The sequence below is a fragment of the Zea mays genome, unplaced genomic scaffold, assembly GCF_902167145.1.
Source record: "Zea mays cultivar B73 unplaced genomic scaffold, Zm-B73-REFERENCE-NAM-5.0 scaffold_446, whole genome shotgun sequence".
In the NCBI taxonomy this organism is placed as follows: Eukaryota; Viridiplantae; Streptophyta; class Magnoliopsida; order Poales; family Poaceae; genus Zea; species Zea mays.
The window spans coordinates 22,109-46,446 of NW_023367087.1; the positions used below are offsets into that span (position 1 = coordinate 22,109).

The following is a 24,338-nucleotide window of genomic DNA, read 5'->3' on the forward strand; positions in this document are numbered from 1 at the left end:
ATTCCATACTGAGTCCACAGCCCAGGGCTTTCTTTAATAGCGGCTATCCCCCGGAGAATCCTTGCATTTTGTTGAAAGGAAGCCTCCTCGGCATGATTTGCACGACCGAGGTCTTACTCTTTCGTTATGCTTTAACATTTCTATTTTATATGTTATTGGATATTTCAGTTAATTACTTTCATTCCCGAGGCTGGATTTCCTTACTCAATGGAGAGCGAAGCTCCCCTCAATTCTGGCCAGGATTCAAAGACCTATTCGGGCCTAGCCCTCCTTTTCTTTCTTTGTGAGGTGTCGACAGAACTCACTTCAGAGATAGAGTGGCGGGTACTTCTGGGTCGTATTCTCGCTCAGGGAAAGCTACACTATAGGAAGTCAGGAAGTCAAACAACGGAAGCAGGTCTGGCGTATCGGATCAATCTGCGACTGGCCTTTTATTCATAACATTAGTAGTTACTCATTGGGTGCCATCAGATGAACGAACTAGTTTTCCACAGAAGAGGATTTGAGGTAGGGCTGCTAGAGAAACTGACAAGGAAATCACAAGAAATAGAGATGCTTCACGCCCAGCCAATCTTGAAAGCTTGTACAGAGATCCAGAATTGCATCTTCAGAAGAATAATAAGCTAAGCGTCGCGTCGAATCTGGACTGGAAAGTCTCTAGAAGGATTTGCACTCCTACACTGCCTTATCAACGGATTCCTGAGAGAAGGGGCCGGGCTATTCATTCCTTCGAGGTGCCGCAGTAAAGGTAGACTAGCTTATTGGGCAAAAAGGTGCCGTACTTCTCAATTGTGAGACTAGAGCTTGATCCTCTCTTACGAGATTTCTAGTTCGAGATTTCGAGTTTCCTGAAAAGAAAGCGAAGAAAGAGTTCTGTATTGAAGATGTCAACTGCCAACTGCGTGCTTTCCCCAATTCTTCTCTTACGAAATGGATCGTTGATTCCTACCACTGATGGATTTATGCCGACCTTACCTTACCTTAAAAGGAGAAGGAACGGGGCTTCCAGAGTCTGAAATGCAACTTCCAATTGACATAGAATAGAATGATCCAACGAACCCATACTCGTACTCGGGAAGGCCAGCTGGAAATGCAGTGCAGTAAAGTAAGTAATTCAGTAAGTAATGCACTCAGTGCCAGTGCCGGTTAAGGGTCTATTGCCAGTGCTAGCGGAAAGAACCGGGCTATGCGCAGTGGAATAGAAAAACGAATATCAGGATTTCATAGAAACTAATGGAAAAGATGGAAATAATACCGAACTCTTCTATTGATTTATGGCTCAGGGCAGGTGTAACTTAGTGTGATAGTCTAGTTTGTTTCATTTAGGAGTGCGTATAAGTGAGCTTGGTACCATTCCATCTTCTTAGCTGTAGGCTTATTGCTAAGGATCGAGTGTGGACAGAAAGGTTTGATGATCTAGGTCATTAGTCTCCGGTTTCTCTTTATGTGTTTGTTCGTCTATTATAGTATATACGACAGATTCATAGCTTCTCAGATCTTTATGCGGGCGCATACATCTCGAATCCCTCACCTAAGAAGGAAAGCGATAGCCATCCATTTCTTATCCTTCGGCCAGGCCGGATCTAGATTAGTGACCTTGCTTCTTGACTTTCCCCTGCTTGTTCAAATCATGATATCCTTGCCCTGTAGGCATCCCTCATACGATCCGATCTACTTTGATTGTTTCATAGCATAGGTTTGTTTACAAGAAGTGGTAGCTTTCTGTGTTCCTAGCTTGATGGCTTTTCTTACATTCCTATTTCCACATTCCTATATTTCCTTTATTTTCAGGTCTGGCACTGGGCATAAGTTTTTGGTCGGCGGGAAGATACACCCAGCACATATGTTTTAGGTCAGAGTCCCATCCTACATTGACTATTTCCACACTTTATAGAAAGCATTTGGTACATTGGGCAACCCGTTTGATCACACAAGAGATGAAATGGAATTATTCTTGGCATATTTCCTATCATTTCACTACCGAGATCTGATCAATAGGAGGGCTCACCCGGGTTCTAGTTCAATCACTCCAATCCATCTTTTCTTTTCTCGGGCCAAGATGCAATAGTTTACCGGTCTAGTTCGTTTTCCCGAGAACCTACCTGCCCTAAGCGAAGAATGCCTATTCTGGACCAATTTCTAAGGGAAGAAGAGAAGGTTTGGCACCTGCTTCGGAGAAATGGTTTCTAAGTACTGGGATCCAACCAGTTTGCTTTTTCTGACAGCACCTGGGAAAGAAGTATTCATTGAACAAGAACAAGGATCTACTAGTCCAACTTTCATTCCAATCTCTATTCCTATCATCTCGCTTTTTCGGACAAGTTTTCTTCTTAACACAGGAGAACAGGAGATGCAATGTCGTTAGGGCCTTCTCGGTCTCCCCAACTAGGGGAAACCTCAAAGCAAACATCCTTCTTCGGACAAGAACTGGCCCATCTGCATCGAACTATTCGAAATCTTGAATCCCATTTCCCTAATCAAAAGGGAGGGAAGGCACTTATAGCAAAGCAGGTACGAGATATCGTTTCTACCAAAACCATGCTATCTACCAGCACCATTCTTGGCAATTGAGAGAAGAAGCAGTCTACCGGAGCGAGAGAACGAACCTAGCGTTTTGAGCCCTTGGAAAACATCATTGATATATGCTAACCCGGAGATTTCTTGGTTCATCATGCTATTGCAGAAGGTTTGCATGCAACTACATTGATTTTAGTAAAGGGTGCTTTAGATGCACTTTTTTAAAATCGATTAGCTTTCCGGAAATTTGACGTAGATTCAGAAGTGGAACAGGACTAGTTAGTGCTCAGGTTTGCCCGTCAACTAAAAGCAAGCAAGCTGTTTGGTAGATCGGCGTATTTCAAGGATCGGATCGGCGTATTGAAACAGAGATCTCTGGTGCTGGTTAGATCCCAAGCGTGCCATCGGATTCTTTAGTTTAGCCACTAGGCGAGAGGGACTTTTCGAATCAACCATCGACTCTCCTGATCTCCTGAGGGAAAATAGGGTTGCCTAATTAGTTGTGGCCCTAAGGGAAATCCACTTTTTCTTCTTGGGTATCGAGGGCAAATCCGGTTGTTGAGTGAACTCGTGAATCAAACAAAACCCTTCTTCTCGAACTGCTAGTGACCTACCGGACTTAGAACCTGGCCTGGCTTTCGAGAGGAGAGTGAAGTGGAAGCATGAGTGCTTACACGAACGGAAGGAAGTAGAAGTAAGCAAGCCATATTTCGACCCGCTTCATTGAACCTTAGAATGGCAAGTGCTCTTCCTGATGAAGCCCGGAAAAACGATCTGTAGCGACAAGCAAGAAAACAAACCTCTTTTCTGATGAAAGTGATTATGGCTGCTATGTCTCCTACCTTGCTATCGAGAATGGCATTTCCATTCCGGAAGAATGAGAGAGAGGGAGTCTTCAACCAACTTCCTTGTTTTCTTATCCGGGCTTAAACCAGAAACGAAGGATCCTTACCTGCCACTACCATAACTTTACTTAACTTAACTGCTCTTGTCAGCTAAAATATATAGGACTCTTCTAAAGCAAGGAACACTTCACCATCACCTGCATCCCATCAAGCAAGGCCTAAACGAACGCACCAGTACAACTACATTAACTGCTCTTGTACAAAAGGCAGAAAGAAACCTCTCTACTCAAGCACTAGGCTATACACTGTAAAACTAGACACACTCTTATCCTTTCAGGCAGTGATACCACTTCTCTGCAAGGCCAAAAGGAAGGTATGAAGCAGGGTTGTTATTTAGGAGTAGGAGGATGAAGAAGAAGTTGTTTTTGTTAGATTTAGGAAATAGGAAGAAAGCAGATGCTGGATCCGAAGCAGGTTGCTATTGGAGCTAGAGGAAGAAGAAGAAGAAGAAAGCAGGAAGAAGAACAATAAAGTTGTTATTTGTTTTATTTAGGAAGCTGGTTTTATTAAGGAAGTAGTAGCAACCACTCCTCTTTTCATTAGGTTATACCAATCACCCATACCAGATACGAAGGAAGCTGTACCTGTACCAATTCCCTGCAAGGCATCTTCAAAACCTAGCAACAAAAACCAATACCAGCCCCGCACCTTCACCAAAACCCATTCTTCTCAAGGAAGGTTCCTGTACCTTTCCATTACTAGTAAAAAGATAGCTATAATGATAGCACTTCCCTTCAAGGAACCAACCATTAACAATACCTGTACCAATACTTATCAAGCTTGTAAAGCTAGGATAAATGATGCCACGCTTCTTCCCTTCCCTGAACGATCCATTACAGGCTACCACTACTGGCTACCTTTACTTTAAAGCACTGTACTAGACTAGAGTAGACTTCCAAAACAGTTCCTACTGATCCGTATACCAATACCTTACTTTTAAGAAACGAAAGTGCAACGGCTTTCGAGTAATAAAGAACCTACTTTGCCAGCCTTGAGAAGGGAATGACCCTAGAGCCCAAGCAAACCATCTACGCAAGGCCGAAAACCCGCCAATCAAACCGCTAAAGCAAATGGGCAAGAAGGTTGAGCTGATGTAAATAGTAAAGGTCGGAAGCTCTAGCTTATGAAGACTCATGTTTTGTCTTGCCTGTGTCAGCTTCCATCTCCCGATGTTGCTACTCGTATCCATTCCTCCGTCTATAAACGACGTAAAAAAGAAGTACCATTCTTTCTCAATACTAGATTCCCTTATCCAGTGCAAGATGAAGGGATTTAGTGCTCGGAGGGCAGAACCTGTCTGTCAATTGGGCCCGATCTAGCTAATAAGAAGCATCAATAGAATGGAGTGGAGAACGCATAGACTCACATCCCCAGCCTTACAGTAGACAAGGTTGTCGGATCCACGGCTCTGCTATTGGAAGCACTACAACGGATATCATACTTCATGGGCGAGGGGAGGATGAGTATGACAGGCCGATACCAACTAGAATTCAAATCTGTATGCCAAGAGTTTGATCAACTTATTCAGGTGGCCAGATAGAAGTTTTTAGAGAAAATGGAGCCGGGTTTCCCTTTTTCCCAAGGGGAGACTGTGCCTATGGCCTCTCTTTCTTAACGCTTACCAGGGTCTTGACTATCTCATCGAAGAGTGGTCTAGTCATGCCTCGGATTCTTGCTTCAGCAGGAAAGAGTGGCAGAACTGACTCACAAGCAGGCGGACAAGCGTCGTTCTGAAAACACCATTCTCGAATCCATCCTTGCAATACTCAAGCCAAGCTAACAACCCTGCCGCAAGAAATTCCTAAAGAGGATCTTTGTTACTTATGGATGCAAGAGAAATGGAACCAATTTCCTCCTAGAAACCAAACTACTTACTAACCGCCAATACGGACAGCTAAGAACTATGGTGATACGTCCACAACATCTCGATAAGTGCCAGGTCATCTTCTGTGGGGAACTGCCCACAATGAAGTTCCCGCAGCAAGTGCCGGATTTGTTTAAAGGATTTTGGAACCCTCTTTTTCCTAACATAAGAAACCCAGCATAGTCCCACTAGAAAGGATTATTATTGATTCCACTTACGGGTCTTTACCAGGGCAGCACATAAGAAGCAAGATCCGTCTGTATCTTTTTCCTTGGTTGGATCGATTTCTGGAACATGGTCAACTGACATGCGCAGCCAAGAATCTCTTTTCTATCCACCCACGAGCCAATCAAAGCGAGAAACGAGGGAAAACACCTTTCCTCTGCTCATTCGAAATTGGATTCTCGATTTATCTGCCACTCCTTTCGCCCGGATGTGGCGGGAGTTTGAAATTGACCAATTTAGATCTCCTTTTTCTCTGTACTTTACAATGATTTGTGTAACAAGTCGCTGAATCCGCTCTTTAATACTGGGTTATCACCGACCTCACCACTGGGTGTGCAATAGATTTATTGGAGTGGAATCAATAGGAAGACAAGGCTTTCAAATATGGAAGAAGTGGGCTGGGCGGTAGAACACCATCTGAACTAATTGGCATACCTTGCTTCTGAAGAGCTAACCAAGGTTTATGGCATCGTGAACGATAAGCGAGGATCTAGGAAGCTTATCCAGGGGTTCCTTAGACGGAGGCAACTTAAGTCTCTGATCATTTAGGCGTAGATATTTCACAATTCGCTTTTGACAATGGATTGTGGATTACCGGGAAAACTAAGACATTTACATCATCTCCCTTAACAGAAGAAATAGAAGCTCGAGGTATCGACAGAGCTGAGCAAAAGCACCAGTGCGTATGGTCCACGTGACTGATGGATGTGCAAAGCTCCGGAATCTCCTACGGGGATGATGATCTCGTACTAGGATGATGCGCTTTGTTTGCATTCCCTTCGACAGAAAGAGATAGCAACAATTCGGGCTAACAAAGGGACTAGAACCGACTTCTTCTTCTTTGATCTTACCTATGATAAATGAGAATCCGCTGTCTTGTTTGGTTGAGGATGAAGCAGATCGGAAATAATAGTATTTCAATGGAAATCCTGTTACTACTTTACTTTCACTTCACTTTTCATGGCGAGATAGACTTGACTCTCCATCTTCAAGTGGTCTTGGCCGATAGGCGTTGTTGTGGCGAAACGGCATATATCTCCTTCGGTTAGCTAGCTACCTGACGTGATAAGGCTACTAGTTCCCTTCACTCGTGCCTACGGCGCACTTACCCATAGCTATTGCATGCAAGCTCAATCTTCTATCTCGCATTGCTACACGCTCGAAACCGCCAATTCGCTCGTATTGCTAACGCAACCTATAGAGTTTGGGGAGTGCGGCGCGGGGAGTATGATGGACGAAGGAGTGAGAACGACTGACGATAGAGCAGGGGGGCTAGCCTGAATTCCTTCTCCTTTCAGGAGAGCATACCTTTATTTTATTCTATTCCTTCGACGAACAATGTACTGAAATGCCTTTTTTCCCCATCCCGCAAAACCGCTTCTTCTGGCAAAAGCCACTTTGGGCACGTCCCACCGGAATTGCATTGCCTGGACTTAGGCTGCTTTCAGCCAGACTGGCTAAAAAGTGCCATAGCTCCAGTGATCCCTCTCCTGTGCTAAGTCTTTGTCTCAATGACTGCGAGATTGCTAAACAATGACTCAATAGAATGCTAATTGATGAGGCCTATCCTTCCCCTATTTCTATTCTGGTAACCCTTCTTTAGAGCGGAGCAAACTCCACGGAAATCCGCTTACCGAGGAAAGAGAAGTAGCGGGAAGGGTGCCCAGCAGTCACTCATATCATGGGATGCACTGGCCACTCCACCTCATTGGCAAGGATGGTTCAACCAGCCATCAAGCAATCGTTTCTATTCTCGATCCAATAAACGGCAGTAAGATGAATGAAACCTTTGTCACTCACAAACCAGAGACCTTTCCAGCTTTCCTAACAGAGGGGAGCACCGGCCCGGTGGAAAAGCAAGAGAAAAATCGACTTCTTCAAAAGGAGACCACTATCTTCGGCAAATCAAATATAGATCGAGTCATGAAGCAGGCTCACTACCTGGAAAGCGTAGATCGGCACCGGCAACTCAAATGAATATCCCCTCCCCTGTGGGATCGAGTTTCTAGGGCTTGCTTGACTTGAGGAAACCACTATCTATGACGACTCAACCGACAAGCTCACTTGCTTTCGATCGAGATGGATTTCCAGGGCAGGGCCTATTCCCTTAACTTACAAGAAAATGCGTATTACAATGATGTGATGATTTAGGTTCTCTGGCGTATTGTGCATGCCATGATTGAGGAATCAACGATCCATCGAGGCGAGGCTATCTATATAGTACTGGAATAGGGGCAAGCCCGGCACACTTAAAGCCATTCCAACAATCTTATTCGTCGTAAGCCCTTCTAGCAGGAGCTGAGTAAAGGTCCGCTCAAGGCCATGGAAAGGCAGATAGTACTTGATACAGGACGAGCCCAGTCTCTATCTAGTACGATATTCTGGTATGTTTCACTGAATTGGCATTTCTAGATACCAAACAAGTAAAAAACAGCAAGTTAGTTAGCTCAGTTGGCATAGGCGAAAAAAAGAAAAGGAATCAACGATAAATCGGGGAAAGAGCCGCAAGCGCGATATCATCTCTATATAGGAAAAATGGATTTTTCTTATTTTATAAAGTTATGGGACCCTGGCTTTAAAATCTTTCTTTTTTCTCGGCTCGAAAGAGAAAAATCAAAGTCAGGTAGCCGACGAAAACCGAAATAGCACAGATACAAAGTAAAGAAAGTATACACGCGATAATAGATAGATATATATTATATATAATGTTAGAAGGAGCTAAATCAATAGGTGCCGGAGCTGAACTCGTATTCAGAGATGGAGGAAATCAAGTCTCATGTTGCTCCTCAGAAAATGCGTATAGTATATAGTAATAGTAATAGTAATAGTAATAGTAATAGTAATCTCATTGGCCCACTAGATAAGGATGGGACAAACGCTCTAGTGTATGCGAAACGAGCATTGCGTTTTGTCCGAGAAGTTCGTGAAAGAGTGCTCGTTACATCAAAAGAGATGGCGATGATCTGTCAAATCGACATTGTGTCGGTGTTCAGTCTCCCGCTCCTGTTCTCAACTATACTATGGCTTTCGTTACTATACTATGGCTTTCGTTGGGTAGAGCACGGGAGAATAAAGTCTATAGTGTATGCGTTACTGTACTGGGAAGCTAGCATTTTTGCTTGTCATGGAATCAAGTCTATTTGTTCGAATGTTCTTTTTTTCGTTTCGTTGGAAAAACCAACGCCGACGTCAAGAATGGATCAGTCTAGTCTCCTTTCTCTTTTGGGAGCAGAGCTGAAAAAGATGGAATTGTCAAGTACGATGATATTTTTATTAACGGATAGAAAAATGCTATTATCAAGTAGTAAACCCATTATGATTGCAACTCGTGGGATGCCTGGAATCCCACTAAATCGAGAATCGGAATCGGTGGAGGATGTGCATAGGGTACTCCGAGCCCTCCCCTTATTTAGAGAAATGGAAGGTATCTTGCGTGAGAGGAACCTGAATCTCCCGTCAGTACAGGAAATAAGCGCTTTCCGTGTGAATCTATTCTCTGGTATCCGGCGTGAGAGTGCGATTGCGGACTACGACGCTTTTTGGCGCTCCTTACTCGAGGAGATTCACACACCTCAGGGACGTAGTTGTTTTGGTCAGAGAATACAAGATCTGCACGCCCGAATGTCTGCCGAGGGCAACTGGGACTACTTGATTGCCCAACAAGGCAGAGGGTATTTTGGTAACCTACCTAATCTCAACAGCCCGTTGGATCAATATCAATTTGGAATTCACCCAATTCTGGATCTGAATATTGGTGAGTACTATGTCTCATTCACAAATCTATCCTTGTCTATGCTACTCACTCTCGGTTTGGTCCTACTTCTGGTGCTGCCAATGATTCTTCGTTCATTAGAATGTCGATTCCTCACAATCGCTCTTTGTGATGCTGCGGAACCATGGCAATTAGGATCTCAAGACGCAGCAACACCTATGATGCAAGGAATCATTGACTTACATCACGATATCTTTTTCTTCCTCATTCTGATTTTGGTTTTCGTATCACGGATGTTGGTTCGCGCTTTATGGCATTTCAACGAGCAAACTAATCCAATCCCGCAAAGGATTGTTCATGGAACTACTATCGAAATTATTCGGACCATTTTTCCTAGTGTCATTCCATTGTTCATTGCTATACCATCGTTTGCTCTGTTATACTCAATGGACGGGGTATTAGTAGATCCAGCCATTACTATCAAAGCTATTGGACATCAATGGTATCGGAGTGCGCCTCTTAACGAGGGTGATTTAAGTGCAACGAAATGTACCGGTGGTTCGCGAAGCATCTGGCTTACCGGTCATCTCCCATTCCCGTCGTCGAGAGACTAAAAGAACTATAGCATGCCAGAAACGGGGAGTTGAGGTGGTTAGACCTATACCCCGAAATGCTCCCAGCATAGGAGCCTATGGTTCCATTCTTGTTATTGCTGGAGGTACACATACCTCTTCTCGGTGTGGTGGAGCGATATACGAAAAATAGATGCTAAGCCCGCAATGTCCGATAACGGGGCTTCAGTAGTGAATCTATCGGCACCACAGCAGTGGCATACAACTTTGGACCTAAGGGCCGGCCCCGTTACCTTTCGGAATGGGGGATCCCCGTTGGCAACAACCACGGTAGTAGTTGCGGAACTACTGGGCCAAGAGAGGACAACCTGTTGTTCCTGCTCCTCCTTCTTCGCTTCGGGGACGGAGGTCCTACGGTAGGTAAGAGCACGCACAAGCACTTGGCCGAAGGGGACCAGCGCTTCTACTCCTCCACCGAGGAGCCGTTCTTGCGAGAAGCAAGGGATGTCGTGAACGGTGGGAGGTCAAAGAAAGAGAATTGACCTCTGAATACAGTGATCCTATGATCTAGATAGACTCCGTCCTTTTTTTTTAGATAAGGGTGACTCAAGAGGGGGGAGAACTACCTAACTAAAGAAGAATAGCGCTCTTTAAAAATAAGAGTAGGCGTGGAGAGCTTTTTGCGGGGAAACTTGCAAGTCAAGTTTGGGGGGAGGCGGGCGTCGACCCAACCTTATGAGTATTCGGACTATAACAGTTCCGATGAACAGTCACTCACTTTTGACAGTTATACGATTCCAGAAGATGATCCAGAATTGGGTCAATCACGTTTATTAGAAGTTGACAATAGAGTGGTTGTACCAGCCAAAACTCATCTACGTATGATTGTAACACCCGCTGATGTACCTCATAGTTGGGCTGTACCTTCCTCAGGTGTCAAATGTGATGCTGTACCTGGTCGTTCAAATCTTACCTCCATCTCGGTACAACGAGAAGGAGTTTACTATGGTCAGTGCAGTGAGATTTGTGGAACTAATCATGCCTTTACGCCTATCGTCGTAGAAGCAGTGACTTTGAAAGATTATGCGGATTGGGTATCCAATCAATTAATCCTCCAAACCAACTAAACCGGGGAAGCTGAAGCGGAAATGCAATTCTCGGGTGAGGGAAGGCTTCGCTCGCTCGCTCAAAAAGCTCTAACGCTCGTTTACGAGTGGAGTGCATAAGCCCTTATTGAAGTAGGGCGAGGCCTTACTACACGAGCTCGTAAGTAAAGCACGGAACGAGCCTTGTCTACGAAGCTTCGCTTCATCATCTTGCTTGCTTCTGCCGAAGCTTAACGCACTATAACATAGGCATGCATGATGGTATGGTAGGAAGACTCCTTTTAAGGCCGACCACTACATAGGAGCGATAGGAAGCCAAGCCGTCAAAAGGAAAGGCGAGCAGCCCTTATTGCAATAGCAAACGGCCTACTTATAGCCCTATTTATACCCTTTATCGGGGACGGGCCTTACAAGCTCAATAAATTGCAATTCTTCACCTTTTCCTCAGACAGTGGGAATGAATTTTCTTACTTGATTGACATTGACAGATATGTGTACCACACCGAACAAGCAATATGTCATATGCTTGATGTACCAGCCAAGCCAGCTCTTTTTTTCTCCGTTCCCTTATCCTTAGCGCTAAAGTCAAAATAAAATGCAAGAGAGTTTGTATTTGCAAATGAAAATGAATATGGATCTAAAAAAAATTATATAATCAATCAATAAATAATAATTGGAATAATATAAAAAATATCCTTCGCGTATTCGTTTAGAATCTTGTTGACCCTACTCGCTTACTCCTATTTTCCTGCTTTCTTTTTCGACAGAATTCATTCTATTCTAACTTTCTTGAAAGAATGGGGTTCTGGGCTCACCCTCTCTTCCTTTTTGAGAAAGATGGGCTGCCCTGGGAGTCTCGCCTTGGTGATTCTTTCTCTCTTGGGGGTCTTCTTCGGTAGCGAATCCGCTCTCATAAATTGGATGAATTCTTCTGGGTCGGCTTCGGGATCCGCCTCTGAGAGTTGGCAAAAGTACCTCAACTTATCGGAGTCGGAGGAAAATGCCGCGTCCGAACCATCCACAAGCCACACCCCGCCGAACCCTGAACCTGAAGCACCATCCATTTCGTTCTTGCGAGAACGAATCAAAAATGTTATTCGCTCATGCCAGCGTATACGAAAATAAAAAATCCTAAAAAGGATTAACGAAGATCTTCACCTTGAAACGGCGAGCGCCGAGAAGCGGGTAAAAATCGCCCAGGTCCTCGATAACATGAACTGGAAAAGGGTTTTCTTTTATACCTATACGGGGGAACCTAAGATAAAGCCCATATCGACTTAACGGTCCACGATTGGGATCGCGCACGAAAAGGCTAAACACAGCCTTTTTCTTGTCCTCGGGACAGCGGGCTAGTCCCGTGCCTGTTTTTTTGAGTTGGGGTACACAATCTTCCTTGTGACTGCCAAACCAGATTTCCGTTTTTAGGGAGAAGGTGTAGTCTTTTTGAACGGTGGTATCGTCAAGAAGAACGAGGCCCGCCCCATTTCTGGGGCGGGGGGAAGGAGAAGTGGGACTGTGGGTCTCCTTTCATTTCATACAACCTGATGGATTCGATGCTTCTTTTTGGCTACCTTTTATATGACTCTGACTATTGCTGTTAATAGATACCTGCTTGCTTCTTGCTTACTGGCAACCTTTATAAGATCTCCACCTTCAAGCTTGAGTACAAGCAGCTCTTTAAAAAAGGGGAATTCCGGTCCCTCCCTATCCTTCATGTGCTCTTTCAAGATCACCCTCGACAGCGCAGTTAGGTCTTAGAGAAGGAACTGATTTACCTAAGTCTAAGTAAGTAGCCAACTTCCGATAATCATTCCTAGCTTTGCGCTAGATTCAGTATGGTGATACACATTTTAGAAATAACAAGGGATAATAGCTCTTCTTAAGAGAATGGCTGCTTTGGGGGAGTTCTCTTTCCCTCTAACCTCTAACTCGAAATTGAATAAGAGAAGACAAAGCTACGCATTCACTCGTAGCACTCGTTAGGCCCCCCATGAATATGCATGGAGCCATGCGCATGATTCCAAGAGCGAGGCGAAACTAAATAAGAATAACCAGTAATGTCACGAATGAATGAAGCAAGCACTTTTAGATGGTATCGATCAGAGCCAATCCACCCTGTTCTTTCCTGATTATCGTCACTTAAATGAAATCCCACTAGCTGAAATAGAATCCGTCAAGTAAGAGATAAGCCAGAGATCCAGATCATTAGAATACGTTACCGGTCCAAGATGGGCCTCATCGCGAAAAAGAGTATGTTATTCCTATCACTAGGAGTAGTAGCGCTAGCGGCGCAGAAGGAGAAAGTAGCTAAGCGCTAAGAAGCTATCTAGAGAGTTTCCAGCTGAGGTTTCCTATTGGTATCGGCGGAGAACGGATCTGAGAACAGCTTCTGATTTTGTTTTGCAATCAAGTGCAGGATGAAATGGAAGATAATCAATGGAATCCAAGTATCTTTGCCTTCCTTCTTCGCTTATTATCTTTGGCCAATGTCCCAAGAATAGGTTGAGAGAGAATATCCCCTAGCTTGACTTCCAACTCTTCACAGAGCAGTCGATTCGGTCATCACATGTTACTGGTTGGATGACGATCGGAAAACTCTTAGTAGGTTGGGATCAAGAAGAAGGATTGGTGCCGGACAAGAGATAAGAATAGAGAGAGAGTGTAATCAAAGCAAGGGATAACGGTCAAGTGCACATTTCATTCATGTCAAGGCTATCTGAAAAGCAAGGGAAATCATGATTCATTGGATTGGCAAATCAGACAGATTTAAGAGCTATACTTGGCTAAAGCATAAGACAATACTGCGGTGAAAGCCTTAAGCCAGGAAAATAAAAAAATGTTAATGAATTATTGACCCTAGTCTAAAGGTACCAGTATCTTTCCCAAGCACCAACTCGCTTTCGATTTTTTATGTGGGCTCCCTTTTCCTTGTGTTAAAAGTGCCAACTTCTTAGTTTTCGTACTTGAATTCGGAATTGGCAAAACTTGATCCTATTTGACCTACTGTATAGATAGCCCTATTTAATAAGTTGCTCCTATTTTGGTATTTCGTGCATCCGTTTCCACCATCCATTTCTGCCTCCTGGCAGAAATGCAGGGAATGTGTATCGTTCTAGTCTCTTCGAATCAATCAATATGACTATCGGAAGAAGAATAACTACCTTCTCGAATCGAAATCAAGACTCTTCTCTTGCGGGAAGCGTAAGTAGTGGAATGAGGCTGGAACCCATCAATATCGCTAAACCTGGAGAGTTGCTTGTGTTGGGTTCAAAGTTTCGCTCTACCAAGGCAAGGCAAGATATAATATAATACGCATCCAGCTTTAGCTGAATATAGTGAGTGTTAAGCAAAGTACAGTACGCCTTTAGTTAAGATTTATCCCAGTTTAGTTCCTTTTTAGTTTAGTTAAGCCATTTAGTTTAGTTACGTGAAGTCGGCCCTCGAGTCTTAGTAGAGTAGCCTAAAGCAGTGGAAACTTGCCATGCATTCTACTCAATAGGGAAGTTAAGTTATAGAAGTCTTTCTTCCTCTTCTGGTGAAGCTAGCTACTGTCGTTTCTATTGGTTTCTCAAGAGGCTCAAGGTCTTGCTCTACCTAATCCGATCTAGTTCCGGTCTGTAATGATGGATAGGAAGGGTTGAGAGAACTACGTATCTCGCCTAGCATTTGTGTGTGCGCACCTGCTTTTGGGCGGTTAGCGAAACGAAAGTAAAGACAGCTATGTGTGATGAAGTAAGCCCTACGATGCTCGGTTAAGTAAAGACTGCTGTTATCTCATACAAAACAAGGACTCGGGAGAAGAACTAGTTATCCCCAGAGGGGGAACTATGATTCTCTCAGATGTGTCTATCGATATAGATCAAGTTGAGTGTTCAGCGAAGTATGCTAGCCATTGGCCTTACGTTCAGGATACTCCTTCCTGTCCTTGCGATGTTTGGTTAAGTGTTATCAATCAGCTTTCCTCTTCTTCCAGCATTCTTCTAATCATTGGTTTGCCTCTAACGATGGTTGAATAGCTCCTGTTGTTTGTCTCCACCTTCCTTCTCCCTGTAAGTTGTCCTCATACTCCCAGTTCTTTCTCTTCTTTCTTTTCTTCCTCTACGACTTTACTATACTATATTATTCTTGAATAAGCTAGTGATTATCTGAGGCTTACAGTATGGTATACCGAGGGCTAACTCCACTACTTCAGATTGTTGAATCGAATATACCTTCTATATACCTAGCTTAGAGTATTTGAACCTGTTACGTCGATTGCTGAACCACTTTGACGCGTTGGCTTTGGCTCTGGCTTTTCCTATATCTGAATGTTTCGGAAGAGTCCGTGGCTATCCTGCGCGAAAGAGGAAGAACTCAACTCTTTGCAAAAAAAGGAGCATCGCTCTAATCACTTATGGTTGTTCCTTTCCAGGATGGATGGCTACTGCATATTATCATATAGAAATCAAATGAAAACCCTACTGAATTAGGCAAGCGATTATTCGCATCGTTGCTTAGGTGCTCTAACAAGCCGCAATTGGTTAGAGATTGGATCAAGTTCCAGGCTTTTTAAAAAGTGCCTTCCAGCTTACTTAATTGACTCGCATGGGCTTTCTCGCTATAAACGAACTAAACGAAGCGCCTAAAGAGAGAGATCCGCGGGACACCAGTCAATAAAGTAAAAAGAGAGTATTCTCTTATGTAGTCTTATTCCTTCCCACCCCCTTGTGGGTGCTGCTCAAGCAGCTCAGGAGGCGCCAACCCCACAACCACAGGTAGAAGGAGTTCCAGGTGCGGCGTCCAGATCAGGGACTAGTGGCCCGTCCTGTTCGGATGTAAAGGAAAGATGAAAAACTTTTCTCAAACAGTGGGGAAAGGGCCCCATACGTCAAAGCCAGATAAAGAATCTCCAACAAGATTCGAAATTGGATCGTTCAAGTCCAAAGGATAGAGAAGAAATCCTCATGGTCACCAGAAGATTTTTCATCGAGACAAAACGCTGCTAACGCTGTAGTATTGGAATATTGGGACTACTATACTACTGCGAGCGGGAAAAAAAGAAAAACCTTCTGTCGACTAGAGTTTGATGTCGATTTATCCACACTTCCATGACTTCTAGAGGAAAGCTAACTGCTTGCTGGCTGGGAGCTGTATGAGCGGTAACGTCCACGTACGGCTCCGTGAGAAGGTGGACGGAAATTTGTTGTACCTCACTCCCGTCTTCAATGGGGTCTGCTCTTTTTTTTTTGGGAGAGTATGCCAATATGATCTTAATGAGGTGCGGGGCTTTGCATCTGACATTCGTTGGGCTTTCCTCTGCGTCCCGGCCTTTTTGTGCAATAAACCCCTCCGGCCGAAGACTAGTGATAGGTGGTCCCGCGGAGCTTTCGGAGAAGGGTAGCCTAGTGTGTAAGCACAGCAATGAACCGCGGCGAACCCTCAGACGACCCTTCTAAGATAAGGGGGGAGACCCTCAGTAGTGGTGACCCTTTGACTCTTCCACTGACTTATATATGTACCGAATGCTCATACGGGAAAGTGAACTCCTGGGTCTGGGGGTTGCTCCGAGAAAAAATCCTTTCTTTCTCGTCCACTCCAGGGGGTGCGGACACACCTGCGCGGATTACAGGTGACGGTTACAAGAATGGCGGGGAAGTGAAGAGTACCCGACGACATTCAGGGATGAATGTAGACCCATCGGGCAGGGATAATCATTCCGGTCCTGGGAGAGGTGGCGACACCAGTCTGAGCTGAGGGAAGCCAGCCAATTGAGTCACTGAAACGACCGCAGGAGGCGCACCCTAAGCCCAGCTTCTCGGAGCTGCTATTGCGAAATACGGCTTCCTTAATATACAAATTTCCACAAGGGGGCTGGGCTGCTCGCCTTCATAGAAAGGCGACCGGGCCTAGATTAGATGTTCGCCTTTTTATAGAATAGAAAGAGAAGGTAAAGGGGGGCTTTATTGGTAATGGCTGAGGTCCATGAAAGAATCGCTGGAGCACATCAAGCGGGCAGAAGAATGAGATGGCTGATACACAGATATGGGTTTTATTGGCCAAACATGGAAAAAGATTGCAATAAATACGCCCGAGGATGTCCAAAGATACAGACCGATTAAAAACCTGTAAGCGGAAGAATTACATGAAATCATTAAACCTTGGCCATTCCGAGGTTGGGCAATTGAAACAATTGGAAAAATATATCCTCCTTCCAGCACCTTTTAACAATCTTCTTCTGTGTTGAAGCGTAATAGGAAGAAGCCAAAACATTCTTTCAAGAATCTCCAAATCCCCCATCCACATAACCCCTTATTTTCTCTCCAATGGTAGATTCGAAGAAATTCGCATGCTCATATCGTGCTCTCATCCCAACCCCAAGAAAATAGAACTCAAAGAGGAGCCATATGCTTCATATATTGATGGTTTCTTGGAGGGATGGATCCTAATGCAAGCAAGCCGGAACTCTTCCACATAATTTTCAAGGCGACGCTTGGGGCCTTCCATGTTATAGTCAGCCAACTCTATTTTCTCAGGTACCTGAGAAAGAGTAAGAACACCTGCGTTCCAGTATACCATCCTTCCATGCAGTAGTAATCCCCCCCTCTAAAAAAGTAAGTTGAGATTCAAAGCATTCCCGTAAGCTAGTAAGTCAATCAAAGCTATAACTCTATTTGTTAGTTTCAGGAAACTGGTACATATTTATAATAATAATAATATATATTATATCTTTATATTATTATTATTTGGTATTTACCAATTTTAGACTAAGCATAAATTCATTTTGAAAGAAAAGGCAAATCCCCAGAAATAAAGGATTTTTACTACGTTACCCTCAACTCAAAAAGTACTCCGGCAGCGTGAGTGAGTACAGGCTCATATTCCTATTTATTTTCTGACAAGGGAGGGATGCGTAGGATTTCTTACAAGAGAGATCGAAGATAGGGAGGTACTCAATATAATGTGTACTCTTTCAACTGAAGATGACGATTGAACTTTGGTACCGCAGCAAATGATCAAATGGACCGTGGGTACTAAACTAAACTAAGAGTAGTAACAACTATTCCTTCGCAACTTCGCCCTTCGCACTTACCTTTCGTCCGGTACGTTGTTCAAATGTTTTTCTGGGATTATGTTGGTGATCTTGAAGGGTTGTGGGAGTATGCATGGGGGCAGTCTGTTGGTGACAACCTGTTGAACTCAGTTTATGCTATGGGTAAGTGTGTGCAAGACTTTATGGCGGATGAGAAGATTCACAAGCCTACGCTGCTTGGGCCGCATTTTGCTTTGCTGGTAAGAAAATGCAGTAAGTTTGTTTTTTTCCGTCCTGTATTGTTGGTGGGTGATTACAGTATGGCTTTAACTACTAATGTTTGCAATCAAAAGGTTTGGCTGTATGAGCATACTCAAGTGGTAAGTCTACGACTTGGTTGGTATCTGTTTCCTCGATTTAGAAACAGGAAGCTTGAGAACCAGGAGTGAGTTCGTCCCAAGGGTGGGTTCGTGAGATGGATAATGATAGGTTTATCATGCAGCCTTTGTATACGCTGCTGACAGACAGACGAAGAAGCTTTTTTGATGTATAGCAACGTGCGTGAGCCGTGCTAAGCAATCATATTAATATCCTTCGCTACTTATTTTGGATGCTGGTGGCTTGGCTTATTAACTGCTCTAAACCTTGCAATGATCATGGAGGGCGCGTTTGCACTCGTATATTTTATCGGGTCTGGCACTCGTATATTTGCATATTCCCGTTCTCGTCCTATAGCCTATAGCGGATCACCTTACCTCAAATAAGAAAGAACTAACTGGCTAACCCTCGCACTCCAATAGCCTGCCTCCAAAGCAAGAAACCCATCTATAAGTCTATAAGAGAGCCCTGGCACTATAGACCCGCAAAAGGGTTGATCGATCAACATGCCAAGAAACTAGATCTGCTGTTCCACACTTTGTCTTTTATTTGACGTATTCGACCTGGCGCCCCAAACAGAAGGCAGATACTGGCAGATCTACTCCTTTCCTATACTATACTATACCGCCCCGATACCCAGTTTCCTTGGGTAAGAACAGAGATGAAGTCCGTCCCTTAGCCTAGTCTATATCCACTAATGTTGTTGTTTTATAGAGGAAGACTGTCTTCTCGGGGAAGACAGGCTTTCGAGGACAAAAGGAAAGATACATGAAAAAATCCCAACTTAAAGTAGTGGAATTGCCAAGCCTATCGGGTAAGCGAACTGTCTAAGACTGGCGAAGGGAAAGGACTGGTAGGAAACCCAAACTCGGATAGTTGGGGAAAGGAATGCAAGTATGCCAATGATAAAGAGTAACCATCACGCACTTTTCCAGTAGGAATACAGGCATTTCGACCTATCTTTTTTTACTTTGTTAGGGACTCATTCTTTCTAGCGTACAGTGGCACTTGTCACCAGCTCTGCAACTCGTACAGCTATTTCTTCCTCCTTTTAACCTACAACAGCGCTATACCTACTATTCTCTGGCCTTATCTTTCAAGAATGTGCTTGCGCCAGTTGATCTTTCGGGTATGAAGCCTAGACAAGTAGAAGGGGAGAGAGTAGCGAGTTGACGAGCGAGTGCTCTGCTCTATCATTTATTACAAGAAAAGTCAAGCTTGAAAACTGCTTCTTCTCAACCAGGATACGAGCCAATCCCTAGCCTAGAAGCGAGGAGAGAGGGTATTTCAAATTCACAAAGCCAAACTGACAAGCGAGAGCCGGTGAGTAAGGTGGAGGCAGAAAGGAAGTTGTATGAATCTCTTTTTCCCGGAAAAGTATACTTGTGAGGAAATCAAAACCAAGAGGGCGGCATCGCTTCGCGCCTTGTTTTTCTGGTAAGGAAAGTCCTATCCTAGCAATAAGTGATGAAAGTAGTACCCAAGCCATTCGTTGGTCTTTGACCCCTGTAATAATGGTTGTCCCGAGCTGTATGAAAAAAATCGCTATCCTTCCGCCAACCTAAATGAATGGAAAACTTACTATCTCTATCTATATCTCTTTATTCAAGTACCGATCTTATTTCCCGGCTCCAAAGAGCATATTTTAATATTCAAAATAGAAGAGAGAGAAAACAAAAAAAAACAGGAATTGCGCTATCGAGTTCACTGCTTTAGAGAGGGTGCGCAGGGTATCGTCCCTATCTCCTCGTGCCCTAGGCTTATGTATGTGAAAAAGCAAACAATGCAATTTTGTGGAAATTGGATTCTCATCCGTGAGGCCCCAAGTGCTACTTCTCAGGGTAAAGGCAAGACAGCTTGAAAGGTGGAAGCTCTCTATAGTGTCAGTGCGAGTGGAATAGGTTCGATCGATATTACTTCGGCGTCGGCGGGTACGGTAGTATTGTTTGATCCGTTGAGGAGGATTTTCTTTTCGCTAACTCAAAAGTCTTTTTCTTCTATCAAGCAATGTCTCAGTTCCTTTGATTGAACACGTGGATGGAGTAGTTCACTCTGGTTTGAGAAATAGTGTTAGGGCATTTAATTTAGTACCAGAACTTCAGAACTGGGGGAAGACCTTATATTAATATTAGTAGTAAGGACTATCAACGCGAGTACATGCACATTAATAACATAGGTTAACATTCAATTCAAGAAAGTGAGATGAGTTACTTTATGTTGGAAAGGAGTAAAAGTAAGAGAAACATGCATACATTAGTAAGAAAAAAAGGACATCGATATATGGGTAACATAGGCCTCCTCCCGTTCATTAGTCTTGGGTGGGATGCTAGTGGGGGCTGAGCATAAAGCCAGGCTCTTTGTCTTCACTTCCTATCCGTTTTATACTGTACGAGCCGAGCTTTACGTCCTACTAATTTAGTCTTTTCCGATCAGATGCTATTCCGACTTCCCATTTTTCTACTTTTCTGTTGCTATATGCGTAATTCAGGCTCTCTTTATGCCCATGCATGCATACACAAAGCAAAGATGACTTGAAGATGCCTTACCAAGAAACTGGAATCTCTAATCCCTCTTTGGAATACTCATACTTCCTTCTACAAGGAAGAAACTGAGCAGCAGAGATTTTGGCAATAGCAAATCAAATGTCATTTATCCTGCTAAGGTACTTTACTTTCCCTTGACTTTGATTGACTTTCCTTTCCAAAGCTATGATCAAGGAAGCAGGCCAGGAATGCTCTTATGAGAAATGGAGAAGCAGGAATGGTATTCCCAAGCAAAGATAGAAAGAAGCCTTGCCTTCCCTTAGACCTGGAGACATATCCACCAAGAAACCAGAGAAAGCTATGAATGAAACTTCACTTAACTTATAGTGCTTCGTACGCGTTCATTACATGAGATCTGTTTGCCTGTAGTGTAGTACATCCCTCCAGTATTCGAATGAGCTTGATTTCTCGAATTGGTACAATGCTCTTCTTGTCTCTTCTTCTAAAGAGTGAGAGTGCTGGAGTGGCGTGTCTCTCTAGTAAGGTACAACTATACCGGAGCTGATATCTCTTCCGCGGGTGATTCTCCGGTAGAGAAGGCAGTGCTTAATACCGGTAGTTCGACCTTTCCCAACGGATGCGATCCAGACCCTTTCTTGGAAAACCACGGCCTGTTGCTAAGAAGGAAAACGAGTCCTCTCCTGTTGCTCAAGCCCAAGAAGTATCTGACCCTTGGGAGGCAAAGCACTAGAGAACAGAGATCATAGGGGAGGAGCTATCCCCGAGCTCCGGACCAGAACCAGTTTCTCCAACCTGGCCTGCTTCCTTTCCTTTAGCCTTGCTTTTCTTCTGATTCAGTCCAAAGATAGAGACAAAAGAAAGGTAATTATTGAATCGGACTTGGCTTCTTTTTCGGCATGGGCAAAGGTTTGGCAATTCCACCATTAGCAAAGGTTTAATCGGTTGACGGTATCCTTGGGGAAAGGCACCTGCTTTTAGCAATGGTTGTTATTGGCAAAAGGAACACTTTACTCGGCTTGTAGAAAACTCTGGACTAGGCTGAAGCAATTAGTCTCCCGTGTCAACTACTCATTTCTGTTTATCGATTTTCTATGCTTTCGTTCCTCTCTTCCCCGAAGAAAGTATTCCTCGCCTCGCATAGAAGTCAGTGAATTGATGCTCCAATACGGATAGAAGTTAGTTCTTCCTCAGGTAAGAGATCTGAATCATGCCAAAATGATGGTGCAGTTCATTCCAATCCCAATGCGTCTGTTCGCCTAGCCTACTACCCCTAGCCTTTATCCTACTATCCTCGTAACTAACTGTAGTTCATCCATCGATATCCATTCCTCGGCATCCGTTAAAGGGTACCTTTATCCCGTTAAAAGGTTTCGGCTCGGCTTTAGGGTGGGTTTCTCTTTTAAACCAGCCTAATCGAATCCAGGAGTAAGGAATATACAATTGGATGCTTTCCCCCTCCATACCGGGTAATGATTGGTATGGCAAGGCTATCCCCATGATCAGTTATCCCAACCGAATCATCCCCTAGCGCGATTCCTATCCTAAGCATTCGTTCCTACGAGCCAGAGCAGCATCCTTTCCTTGAATTGACGTATATGAGCGTTGTTATCAGGTACGCCAATATGAGATTTTCCGGACTGACTCTTTCCTTTGTTCATAGATCGATCTAATTACGTATATACAGGCTCCGCACCTAGAGGCTCACCTTCTTTCGCCAATAATAACGCTAGAGAACGTAGTGAGCGCTAGAGTAGAGATATTCCTTTTCATCTGAGGTTTATTCCTTCCTATTCCTTTTACGAGCGCAATACTAATCGAATCCAGTCCCATGTCTCCGGTTCTGCTCCTATCCCTCTAACAAAGGCAAAGGGGCACGGTACCAATGCTAGGCTCTCCTTTTAACAAAGTTAGGATCATTCTCATATATGGGCAAAAGTAGTAAACCCGATTTCCCTTCGGAAAGTAGATGATGGATTTTAAAAAGTTGATCTCATATAGCGGGGAAATCAATGAATAGCATTTTCACTAAGCTTTGGAAAAGGAAGTGGGTCACCCATTGCAAAAAAGTTAGGAACACATATAGGCGAAAGTACTACTTTTTAATTCAACTATAACTGAGCGGAACCTTCCTTTTGGGGCAAGGCACGGCAACAACGGAAAGGTTAACCAGGATAAAACAAACCTAGTACTACGCCCTCCAAACAGATCGTATCCTCGGCTATTTCATTAGAAATATAAAAAGCATATTTCCCTGGCGTCAACCCCGGAGGGTGTAGAAACCATTTCTTTTCCTTTGCTACTAGATACGATGCTTTTCGTGTAGGCTACGCTTTTCGCAAGTATTGTTTATTTGTTCCGAATAGAGTATGCCTTGGTTTAAGAGAGGAGGCATCTGGATAGCTAGGGATATTGACACGGATAAGCTCTTAGGCAAAGCAAGGCATCTGCCAACTTGTATGCATCACCCTGTGCTTTTGCACATCAATGGAAAAGATAGGAACAGCGAATCCTTGTAGGAGACGGGTTGGTTTACCGGTGCAGTTCATATGCTTCCTTGCGCTAGAAACCAATACGCACGTACGAGGCCTACGATTCTCTAGTTGTATTGGCAAGGGAAAGAAGATGCTATGGGAATGTTTGGAATGAAATAGCTTAGGAAAGGCAGGATCTGCTGATGAAAGTGGGCCGGAGCCAGAACTAGGATAGGGATCAGATTGGGAGCAGGTTAGATGCAACCGCCGGGAGGACAATCCGACTTCGAAGTACGAGCAGGGATATTCGATAAAAGGAATTCCAATCGGAATAAAGGGTGAATTCGATTAGTTGAACAGGCAGCAGATGAAGTGATGGGAGCTAGCTCACTTCCTTCAATGAACGGATTTGCCTTGATTTGAGATTTCTAATTGAATCAAACTCTCGCCCTTTTGAGATTGAGTTACTTCCTTGCCTGGGCTAGTCGTAATCCCTTCTTCTGTACAAGATGGTTAGAGCTAACCCCAGTACTACTCCTTTGGCTGCAGAGTACCACCTCTTCCTCAACTGGATCTGGTATTCTTCCTCGAACCAGTGCTTCCTCGGAGGATGGTTCTACTTACTGTCCCCTCTACTTTAGGTTTGGAGTTCAGCTACACCTTTTGGCTTTGCATGAATGCCATTTTCCTCTGTGTCTCTTTCCTGCGGGTGCTTGGTCTTTTGCTAAACTTGTTATTTGGCTCTCTTCTTTGTCCCTAGTTCCTGTTTCATGCCGAGTTTCTATAACAGTACCTGCATCCTGCCTTTTAGCTTATCCGTGGACCAGTGCTCTTTCTTTCCGCTTTGAACGGACGCCTACAACTAGATAATTTGTCGGATGACAATACAATACTACAAGCAGGAGGGGACACAAATCCTTTAGATTTCGCTAGTGCAACGCTCGTATTGACCTTTAGCTCGTGGGAATCAATCGTAGTTTTGATTTCATATCCTACGTAGTATTTGCGTGGGCCTCGCTCGTATGCAAGGAATAGGTTTAGGAACAGGGCTAGCGAAGGAAGGGACCAAGGAAGG

General features: G+C 44.0%; 1 protein-coding gene across 1 annotated transcript; it reads left to right on the forward strand.

Moving 5' to 3' along the window:
• The first annotated feature begins 8,233 nt into the window (after positions 1–8,233).
• On the forward strand, positions 8,234–12,432 carry LOC118475430 (uncharacterized). Its single transcript, XM_035963850.1, has 2 exons — positions 8,234–9,733; positions 10,528–12,432. Exons 1-2 carry the CDS (start codon positions 8,269–8,271, stop codon positions 10,920–10,922), a joined length of 1,860 nt encoding a protein of 619 aa, XP_035819743.1. The 5' UTR covers positions 8,234–8,268; the 3' UTR covers positions 10,923–12,432.
• Positions 12,433–24,338: the final 11,906 nt, after the last annotated feature.